General features: G+C 42.9%; 2 protein-coding genes across 12 annotated transcripts; both read right to left on the reverse strand.

The window, feature by feature from the left end:
- Positions 1–396: 396 nt before the first annotated feature.
- Positions 397–5,296, reverse strand: LOC123426393 (transcription factor EMB1444-like). Of its 3 annotated transcripts, none has more exons than XM_045110223.1 (12): positions 5,152–5,296; positions 4,680–4,949; positions 4,478–4,553; positions 3,914–4,111; positions 3,751–3,829; positions 3,622–3,663; positions 3,446–3,505; positions 1,764–3,005; positions 1,588–1,665; positions 1,042–1,155; positions 833–958; positions 397–744 (listed from the first exon to the last, which is right to left on the reverse strand). In XM_045110223.1, exons 2-12 carry the CDS (start codon positions 4,750–4,752, stop codon positions 679–681), a joined length of 2,154 nt encoding a protein of 717 aa, XP_044966158.1. In that variant the 5' UTR covers positions 4,753–4,949; positions 5,152–5,296; the 3' UTR covers positions 397–678. The 3 variants fall into 3 exon arrangements, with proteins under 3 accessions (XP_044966158.1, XP_044966157.1, XP_044966159.1); XM_045110222.1 differs by having other exon boundaries at positions 5,134–5,296; XM_045110224.1 differs by lacking the exon at positions 5,152–5,296 and adding an exon at positions 5,026–5,095.
- Positions 5,297–5,931: 635 nt separating this feature from the next.
- LOC123426391 (putative pentatricopeptide repeat-containing protein At1g74580) lies at positions 5,932–10,051 on the reverse strand. Of its 9 annotated transcripts, none has more exons than XM_045110221.1 (5): positions 7,616–10,051; positions 7,126–7,346; positions 6,997–7,041; positions 6,752–6,790; positions 5,932–6,654 (listed from the first exon to the last, which is right to left on the reverse strand). In XM_045110221.1, the coding sequence occupies exon 1, from the start codon at positions 9,990–9,992 to the stop codon at positions 7,800–7,802; it is 2,193 nt and encodes a 730-aa protein (XP_044966156.1). In that variant the 5' UTR covers positions 9,993–10,051; the 3' UTR covers positions 5,932–6,654; positions 6,752–6,790; positions 6,997–7,041; positions 7,126–7,346; positions 7,616–7,799. The 9 variants fall into 9 exon arrangements, with proteins under 9 accessions (XP_044966156.1, XP_044966155.1, XP_044966152.1 ...); XM_045110220.1 differs by having other exon boundaries at positions 6,752–6,823; XM_045110217.1 differs by having other exon boundaries at positions 6,752–6,877.
- Positions 10,052–10,527: the final 476 nt, after the last annotated feature.

Here is a 10,527-nt window from a genome sequence, read left to right on the forward strand (position 1 = left end):
GTTCTTGAACTTTCAAAACATCTTATATTTAGAAATATAGGTAGTATTTTATTGATACATGACTCATCTTTCTCACAGTCTTTAGGAGCATGTGTTGTAATCTACAGCCCGCTTCTCTTCTCTCTCCTTCAAGTCAGTAAAAGGCTAAAAAATATATTATTTAAAATCGTACGGCCTGTCTACATCACATTATTATGCTTTCTCTAATGTGTGTTACAGAAGAAAGCACATGAATGAGAACAAGGTCAGATGATTCCAGATTTGGAAACCACGTGAGGGCAAACGGTATAGACGCCTGCTACTTCCATTTTTGAAGGATCTGCTCATCCACGCTAGCTAGCGATCAAACGAGCACTGCTGTCACGACCCTTGAATGAATAGCTCCTAGTCTGGTTGTTTTGAAATTGAATGAATAGTTTATAGGCATCTTTCCTAAGATGAAGTTCTGGTACATTCCGTTCATACCATAACATTTCACAGTCCTCTGATCGAAGTATATTCTGTAACAGCAAAAGCAACTCTGGGTTGCCATAAATCTCAGAAAGAAAAAAGATGTCTGCAATGAACAATGTTGTTCCACTGCACGCATGACCTCCTGGACACTCTTATTGAAACGGGAACTGGACTAGCTGAGACTGTGAGGCGAGGCAAGAATTCTCTGAACACGCGGCAATGGAATCATCTTCTCTGCAGCAGGTGCATCAATGGACAAAGAATCTGCATCTGGTTTGAACATTTGGAAGCCTGCGAACAAGCCGCCAGATATGAGATTCTTAGAAACATATACGACTGGTCACAGACATTCTAGCTACCAGGAACCTACGATATGTACCTCGACGACAAAGCGAGCCCAGAGCTGGCCAGAACGATGCTCCATCTCTCCCTTCAGTATGCTGACCTCAAGGCCCTTGAACAGATGCGCGGCCTCAAAAAAGATGTCATACTCCTTGCACAATATCTGGGTACGAATGATTTCTATGGATCAGGTAACGTCACAAATACAATGATGAAAAACTAATGCCTGCGGCTTTAAATAGTGACCTCAATGAGAAGATGACCAGGTTCCTCGAGCTCTTCCACCCTCAGCGGGCAGTTTTCCAGCTTCTTGGCCTCGTCACGGAACTCCTCATTTCTTGTTTTGCTCTGAAGCTGCTTCTAGGTTATGGTATTCACTTATTATTCGGCCACCACACTACTCTTTTAGAATGCAAACTAACAGGCAATAGAACATTGTGGTTTATATATTAAGAAATAAATAATTACTAAGTCAGGAAACGAAGACAGGATACTGCACGCTTGTTTAAATATAGTAGAATACAGATCCAAGACCAAGAAAAAAGGTTCAAATTCTCAAACTCTATTACCACCCCTAAGGTCCAAATGGGTTCCACTCCTTTTTCTCTTTCCAAAGTTTCTAAGTTGGAAAGATAAGGTAGCCTTAGTTGGGAAGTAACATAGTCCTATATGATGAGAATTCACTATGATATGAAAACAAATTCGATGAGCATTATAATTCATATCACACGATTTTTTTGAATCGTTTATGGTTTCTCAATTTTCAGTCACACATAAATTTGAAGAACCCACCTTCTCAGCTTTCTCGGATACACTTTGGAGGAACAGCATTTGTGTTATTGTTTTGTCCAGGAGAGCATCAATGCTGCACTGTATTTTGCAACAAGATATAATCAATGCGATTTTCGTTTGGAAACAAGCACAATTGAAAAGGAGACACATTAAATATTAGAAATCAGAAGCCAGACCTTTGATGCATTTGGAATGAGTTTCCTCAACTCTTTCATCCTGTCTTGAATCAGTTGCCTATCTCTCGGTCTTGGTCTGTGCAGTTCGTTTTTTCCGCCCTCATGCTTTATTTCAACTGAAATTTCCCTACATATGTCTTGAATTGTATGACCCACGCATTCTTCAGTTATGGTCCTGTTGATTCCTTTAGGAAGTGAAACAGTCATTTTGGAAGTCATGAAGCCTTCTTTGATTGAGGTAGGTGAAAATTCTCGACCACCAGAGGGATCTCGGACTGCTGATTCCTCCAACCTCAGTGCATGGTGTTCTCTCTGTATCTGTGTTTCGCATGAAGTCGAAGAATCCAACCTCAGTGCATGATCATCTCTCTGTATTTGTGTTTCACATGAAGTCGAAGAATCAGTCGAGCGATACGAGTAACTGTTTGGGATATTACCAACCTGGTCGGTTATAGCATCCACAAAGAATTCAGCATAATTATTGGTCTCCAGGTGTGAGTAAGAATATACTTTATTCCCATTCGCTTGAAGGAGGGAGTGGTTTGTAGACTCTTGTTGTTTCAATCTACCATGCCACATGAAGCTCTCAAGATCTTCCCTGGGAATTGCCTCAAGATCTTTGTGCATCTTTGAGTGAATTGAAGAATTTGAAGTTACAACATCATCATCTAAAACTATAGTGCTACCACATGCGTGCTCCTGATATTCTTGTGCCATATATGCCAGGATAAAATCATCAATATTATTATAATCTTCATCTTGTATGTTAATTACTGATGTGCAACTCAGTTTGCTGTTGGAATTGATCAACTTATCCATAAATGAGAGGTTTGTCATGTCCGGGTCGACCAGTGTCTTGCAGTGAGTGAGTTCAGATGGTGCATCATTAACATTGGTCCACAGATCACGCTCATTGGCATCAAAGGTATCATCTGAGCAAGTTGTTGGACCAATATCGTACGCTCCTGTAATGACATCTTCCAACATTGGATACTCGGACGAAGTGAAGGGATGTGGTAGACTAAAGTGTTCAATGGTAAAAAACTGAGCAGAATTGTTCATAGCATCAAATAAGTCATGGTCCAGAACATCTGTGGGATCCACCGATACATCTGCAGTAGGTTTTTTCAAAGTATTTGAGTAGGCGAACCCTGTGGCTGAAGGATTATGAGGAATTGAGGGGTTGTAAATCTTATAGAACAGTTCCTTCATGTGTGTCGCCAGTGCTGAACTTTCCAAAACCTGAGCTTGAGATTTTTTTACACTGATTAGTGACAATTAAGAGATAGAGACCTTGTGAAGGAAGAGCCTCAATATATTCTATGTCAAGATTGTTGCACATCAAGTCTGAGAAACTGAGGTTGTTTTTGCACACAGTATACTGATTATGCAGCAATGGTGCCGGTTCCCTAAACAACGTTGGATCTGAAATTGGAACTCGCGAAGAAGTCTCTAAAGCATGTTGATTCTCTTTCTTAAATATGACAAATGCACTAGTGCATTTAGGAAACATGTGGGTACAATAATAATGACAGAACCCACTTGGTTTCATTCTAGAAATGGATCTGGAATTGGAACTCGCGAAGAAGTCTCTAAAGCATGCTGATTCTCTTACTTAAATATGATAAATGCACTAGTGCATTTAGGAAACATGTGGGTACAATAATAATGACAGAACATACCATGCGTAAAGATCCCAGGTGAAGAACCCCATGAGGTATCACTGGTACAAGGAGAACTGTCTACATATAAGAAATAAGAATTGCCACATTAGCCATGCAGAAGTTTGCGTTTGCCGGTTGAACACAGGCATACATTGTTGGAGAGGACAACTGAAGTGAAAATAAGTGGGTCTTACTTTGATTCCTGCTGCAAACTGAAACTGCCAGTCTTGATGGTACTGAAAATAGTACAGTTTGTGAAACCACATTAAGGGCTATGCAAGTTCCAGAGTTGGGGTGGAACAGAAACTGTAAATTTAACTCACCTTGTACATCAAAGTTGAAGGAAGATCACTGGAAGAAATCCAGCAATGTCGTCCCGTAACGGCCACTTTACCAATAATTCTGTCAAAGTTGAAATTATTAGAGAATCAAAAAGTTTATGCGACGTTGATTATAAGAAGTTGAACTACGCTCAATCATGCTTACTCTTCTCCAAGAGAATATGAATGGCTAGACATGCGCAGTAATGCTGCCTCGATGGGGCAAAATGGATAGCTTTGATATTGGCCATCGTTAGACCAAGTAGGTGTCATTATCTGGTTGTCACTATCAGCTGGGTCCCGATAATGATCTCTCATGTTTTTGTTCATCTTGTCGACATAGACATCAGCCCAAGTCAAGATGCTGAAAGTTAATTTACAAATGACGCAGCTGAATGAGTGATAGTGATTAATGACAAATAAGACTCACAGTTGCAAATTATAGATGGTATGTACTCCCTCCGTTCCTAAATATAAGTCTTTTAAGCGATTTCACTAAAGGACTACATACAGAGCAAAATGAGTGAATCTACACTCTAAAGTATGTCTATATACATCCGTATGTAATCCTATAGTGAAATCTCTAAAAAGACTTATATTATGGAACGGAGGGAGTATTTTATATGATAAGAATATTTTTGGTCCTGTTACATTTGACGCACCAACTTTGTTCAGTACTAGTGTCCTATCAGATAAGCAAAAAATCAAGAGAACAAACAGTAGGACTTACCCGTGATTCTCGTTTTTGATTGACCAAAATACTGCATACTTCCATAGACCATCAGAACACAAGCCTCGCAACGATTCTGTGTTGAACCCCATGTGCTCACAGCTCAAATCTCATGCAACAAATACAGCAAAGAGAAGTTGCAGATTGGGAGCAAGCTGCCAGAAAATACAGAAGGGCTAGCTGCAACGGTAAGATGCTCGACCTGCTTGCTTCCACCGTAGACAAGCTCGTCGTTTGATCAATTTGTGAGAGAAATCTAGAAGCACAACTCCCATACCTCTCCCTCTCTCACCACTCTCTTGCAGTGCAGACCTGCCCTTTGAAGCACTTGCGAGATCAAAAGTAGGACCCACAAGAATTGCAACCACGGAAAACAGATATCTTGGAGGTTCTGCAGGTCACTGCCATCCAGAAAACTCAGTGCCTGGGCTTATGTTCAAGCGGTAACATCTTGATGGCAGCTCCTATAGACCTGAACGCAAGAACATGATGTTTCTCTGCAGTTATATTTTTTCAGAAATAATGAAAAATTACTTCGAGAAACGTACGAGAAATAAGAGTGAAGAAATGCCCATCGGGAAAATAAATGATCCACTTATGCTCTCTAACCAGTACGTAAATATCTAAACGTGGGGTCATGAGATATGGAAGCTAACCAAGTTCGTACTTCTTACAGTTAATTGGCATATCCCCTAAAGACAAAGGAACGGGAAAAAAAGAGGGGGAAGCTTCACGAAGAAGAACGCTTCCCTCTTGATGTACAAGAAATCACACAAAGGTCGCAAGAAAAGAGTTGATTTGATTCTAGCTTAGGAGGAGTTTTTATGAGACCTGGAACTTACTGGAATATGATGAATCCATAGAAGAAGTAAGCAAACGACAAACAGATGAGAGGTGGCGCCAAACAAGCAGGTGCCTTTGAGAGTTTGAGGCGGGCCTCTTATCAACTCCACTTATATAATTTTCAAGGGAAGGAACCCTTTCAGCCACCAGCTGTCCTGTTATTATTAGTTAAAGTAAAAATAATGCGGAATACGGTCTACCAAAATACTAGTACTATATTTTCTGGTGCAGTAGAATTTGCAGTGGAAGGGGAGCCTTGGCGCAGTGGTAAAGCTGCTTGCAGAAATGTAGGGAAAGGCTGCGTACAATAGACCCAAAGTGGTCGGACCCTTCCCCGGACCCTGCGCAAGCGGGAGCTACATGCACCGGCTGCCCCCTACAAAATTTGAACAATCAACAATGTGCCCCAAAAGAATATAACTGCTTTCTATTAAAAAAACATTTAACTGCTAGTGCAGAGTGGAGGACATATCATATCATATCAGCATCAGGATATGAATATACTAATTCAAGTTGAAGACCCAAGGCAACGTGGCAGGAAAATGAGTTAGCACTAACGTTAAGCTTAGAACAAGGAGTTGGTAGGTACTGGAATCCAGCTAACCCTGTGATAAGTCAAAACGTTCTATATTGGTTTGAGATTTTTCATTTTGCAGAATGAGTCAACTTCTTCCATCACCAAACATGACATACAAAAAGAAGCAACCGCACAGCCATACCACAATGAATAAAACGCAGAACAATACAACAAGGTAGGGGGAAAGGTAAACACTCCATGATGTATCAGTAGTACCTAGTCCTGATTTTGATTGAAAAGGCCTATATTTAGTATTCACTTTCCTGTATATCGTGATGACATAAGCTGATAAGGATCCGGCACGGCCAAAGGGGATGCAACCTGCCAATCAGTTTTAGAAACGTCTAAATAAAGAAATAGAAACCACTCTCTGTCTGCATGCCTTGTTTATTTTGATTCCATACTTGTTGTTCAGTTGGTCCAGTCGTCAACTGGAGGATAATTATATAATCTGACGCCAACATCATTTTCCTAAATTATCTCCTTTTATCAAATCACAACTCAAACAACTCTTGAATGCCTTCCCAAGTCAGCCACAGCTTTTCTTTGTCAAGAGTCAACCGAAACTGGCAGCAAGTAGATGGGCATGCACTCAGATTTCTCAAGGCATTTTACTTCCATGATTTACTCTTCTTCCAGACCCGGAATGAATTTAAGTGTGATGCCACATTGGCCTTTCAGTACAACTTTACAAAGTTACAAGTGCAGCTGGAAGCTAAGGAAAATTTCGGGTCCTGGAATAGACATTGCACCAAAGCTGCAAGTTTAATAATGAACTATGAGTCATTTTGTTATGAGTGAGTGTAAAAACTATACATGAACAGTCATGAAGGCTAATAGCCAGTTAGACACACCTCCTCAGACCCAGCTACGAGGAAATAGGCACTGTCCTGCTGTTGATTCGACAAAATGAGCACAATGTTCAACTGTAAGAACTACTCGGTTAATCAGTTCCAAACTAGAAAACCAAGTGACACATCCTGGTCGGATTTTACCACCTCAAGAGTAAATATCAGTAAAGTTTCAAGCTTGCACCTCTATGTACAGAGCCATCCTAGAACCTTGGAAGAAAAATATAACAAGAAGAAATTGTTTATACCTTGTTTGTTAATCCTCAGCTCTTTGACTTTTTGAACAAAGTTAGCTGGAAATTAAAATATGAATCAGGGCAATTCATATTTTTAAGAGGAGTTCAATAACAGTTGAAGTAAGCTCACCATTCTCTCACCAAAGATTATAGATGCTTCTTAGGGATATTTCCGCAGACCGTTGAAGATTTTTATTTCCATTTATCTACACCTAGAAGGACCTTGATACTTAGACCACTATAATCTTCTTTGGAGGGATGACGGACTTGAAACATTTCCAGTTGCAGGGAAAACACAGTTCTTGTTGGCGAATAGACGAAGTACACAACAGCACTTTACTTCTAGTAGCATGGTTCTCCATCTGGACATGTAATACAAATTCACTAGTTAGTAGTCCCAGAAAACAACAATCGGTGATGAGGAAGCAAGTTCAGGAGCCATCTTCTACCTCAGAGATGGTACAACATCTATTTTTTTCCAGGACAATACTTAATATGAGTAGCAAGGGTGCAATCTTATACTATATATATAATGTCCGAGACCACTAAACTTCTAACGTGAAGCAGATTGAAACTTAATGCAGGGGACTCTTAATACAAGAAGTGCAAAGCATAGAGATTTACCACAGACCTTTGTATTCTTGCATCTAAGAACAGATGATCACCCTATTCTGAGCAGAATATGAAAGTATAACCTCGAGGTGATAAAGTTTGTTGTATCCAAGATTTTGCGGACCTAATGACATAAGCACTTGTGATTCTCTCAAATAAGTACTTGTGGTTGAGTGAATAACTGATGTTCTGAGGCAACCATGCTAAATATATTTATTCTGTTCACGCTTTCTATTTAGTTTGTGATCTCTCACTCCTTCGTGCAGTACTTCATAAGTAGGGTAACTAATGTGACCCTTCTTCATCAAGTCCTCAACGAGTATCTTCGGTGCAGCTATCTTCTTCTTATCAGCACTCAAGATGGTATCTACAACCTCAGGAACAACTCCAATTTTAACCATGACACGAATAACACCCACAGCTTCCGTAATCTGATGGTTCACTGCAAGTGTATTTATTACACGGCCAAAAGTTGCCGTTGATGGAATGAAACCCCCATTTATCATTTCCACGAGATGCTCGTATGCGCGGTCAACATTTGCAGTCTTGCATGATCCATCAATTAGGACGCGATAAGTATATGAATCAGGCCTATATCCCTTCTGGACCATCTCATCAAAAGTACTTTCAGCCATTTGCATGTTCAGCTGACTGCAATATGCACCAATTAGGATATTAAATGTATCAGCTGTTGCGGAGTACCCCTTTTCCTCCAATTTTTGAAAAAGTATGTACGCTCCCTCAATCTCACCATTCCTACAAAATCCATGAATAAGTGTGTTGAAGCTAACTGCATCAGGAGCTAGTCCTTCTTGACTCATCCTCACTATCACCCCAGAGGCCTCTTCCAATTTATTGGACTTACAGAAATTCTCTATCAGTATGTTGTAGGTAATAATGTTTGGGCGACATCCTTTAAGTGTCATCTCTTTGAATGTTTCGTTAACTTCATTGTCTTTCCCAGACTTGCAGAGACCATTGAGGACCGAATTGTATGTGATAGCATCGGGGGTGATGCCATATGTCCACATCCTTTCAACAAGCTGAAGAGCACTGTCTAGCTTCAACCTCTTGCAGTACCCATCAATCAATGTGTTGAAGGTGAACACATCAGGAAGGTATCCTTTCAAAATGGCATCATTCATCACTACTGTGGCATCCGAAATATTCCCCATTTTGCATAGCCCGTTGATAACAATGTTATATGTCCAAATGTCAGGATGACAGCTGTCCTCGGACATCTCATTCATGACCTGCAAGGCCTGCAAAATCAGCCCCTGGCGACAGAGTCCCTTGATAAGAGAATTGTACACTACCAGATCAGGTTTCAGTTCTTTTGCTTGTGCCTCATTAAACAGCTCCAACGCCCTCTCAATATCACCCTCGGCACATAGGCCATTGATCAAGGAGCAATATGTGACCCGGTCCGGCACAAAACCTTTAAAGACAGCGTCTTTAAGGAGCTCGGTAGCTTCTTGCATCATTCCCATCTTGCAGTACCCATCAATGATGGTGTTATAGGTGAAATCATCTGGCATGCAGCCCCGGTTCATCATCCTACGAAGGTAGTGTGCAGCCTCCTGGGCCCTGTAGCCCTTACAAAGGCCACGGATGAGCGTATTGTAGGTCACAACGTCTGGTGTGATGTAGTCGTCCATCTCTTTTACAAGTGCAACGGCTTGGGACAACCTCCCACATTCACAGAGCCCCCTGATCCAAATATTGTAGGTGAACCGGTTCACAGACGTCCCCCGCTTGAGAACCTTGGCGAGGAGTGCGGCAGCCTCAGAGATATCCCCTTTCTTGCAAAGATCATGCAGGACCTTGTTAAAAGTAGCAATATCAGGGACCAGCGTTCCCTGGAGCATTTCGTCGAACAGGCTACGTGCGTCGTGGGGGTGGCCGTGCGCATAGAGCCCAGACACCACGGTGCAGTACGCGACGGGTCTGGCATGGCACCCACGGTCCGGAAGGGTGCGCAGGAGTCGGAGGGCAACATGCGGGCGGGCGGTGAGGCAGAAGGAGCGCAGGCGGATGGTGTGGGTGTGAAGGTCAGGGGCAAGGCCGGCGGCGAGCATCCTGACGTAGACTTTGTGGGCCTGGTGATGGTGGTGGGCATGGACGAGGGCGTCCATGATGGCGTTATAGGCGGGGGCTTGGGGCGGGCAGGCGAAGAGGTCCATGCGCTCGAAGGCGTCGACGGCGGCCTGGAGGCGGCCGGCCCGGGCGAACGCGCGTATGGAGGCGACGTAGAGCGGGTGGAGGGAGGCGGGGGCGAGGGCCGAGCGCGCGGAGGCGAGGGCAGCGTGGACAGCATCGACGCGGCCGGTGGAGGCGAGGCGGTGGATCAGAGCGCCGTACGCCGGGGCCGTCAAAGCGGCGGCTTCGCCTGACATTCGCCGGTATGGAATTCGCGCGCGCGCACGGCAACGGCTGACAGAGTGCTCTTCTGATGCTGCTGCATCTCAATGTCTACTGGGCTGGATTTGAAAGCCTCTACGTTCACAATTCTAATCCATTCAGACGTTGCACGACTTACAGCCCACCTCTAAGGCCACGTGCCCAGACAAAAATGCTTAGAAAAATAAATCGGTTTGGAGCATGAAAAGATGCTTACAAAAATAAACTTTTTTTTTTGTTAAGCATCTTGTTTATTTTTCCTATTCAATCTTCTTCACACGACTGGATAAAGCTACAAGGTGAGGGCATGAGGTTGCATACGAGACCAGGCTCGCACGCTGCCCCCAGCTCCTCCTCCATCGCAGCGACTCCTGCCTTCTCGTTGCCGACACTGGCGACCTCCGCTCCAGGGCCTTGCGACTCCCCTCTCCTCCCTCTCCCTTTCCTCTAACCTCGCAGACATCTATTCCTCTTTAGATCGCTCTTTCCCTCTCCTCCTTCTCCCTCTCCTTTAACCTCGCAACCATCTAC

This window comes from Hordeum vulgare, chromosome 2H (assembly GCF_904849725.1).
Source record: "Hordeum vulgare subsp. vulgare chromosome 2H, MorexV3_pseudomolecules_assembly, whole genome shotgun sequence".
NCBI lineage: Eukaryota > Viridiplantae > Streptophyta > Magnoliopsida > Poales > Poaceae > Hordeum > Hordeum vulgare.

Bases quoted from the DNA above. Each gene is read 5' to 3' on its own strand.
- LOC123426393 (XM_045110223.1), bottom strand. From the start codon at position 4,752: ATGGGAGTTGTGCTTCTAGATTTCTCTCACAAATTGATCAAACGACGA. The intron at 1,666-1,763 runs GTCTGGCTTCTG...TGCAAAATACAG, and splicing joins TCATTCCAAATGCATCAAAG to TGCAGCATTGATGCTCTCCT. The intron at 745-832 runs GTACATATCGTA...GCTTGTTCGCAG, and splicing joins GGGCTCGCTTTGTCGTCGAG to GCTTCCAAATGTTCAAACCA.
- LOC123426391 (XM_045110221.1), bottom strand. From the start codon at position 9,992: ATGTCAGGCGAAGCCGCCGCTTTGACGGCCCCGGCGTACGGCGCTCTG.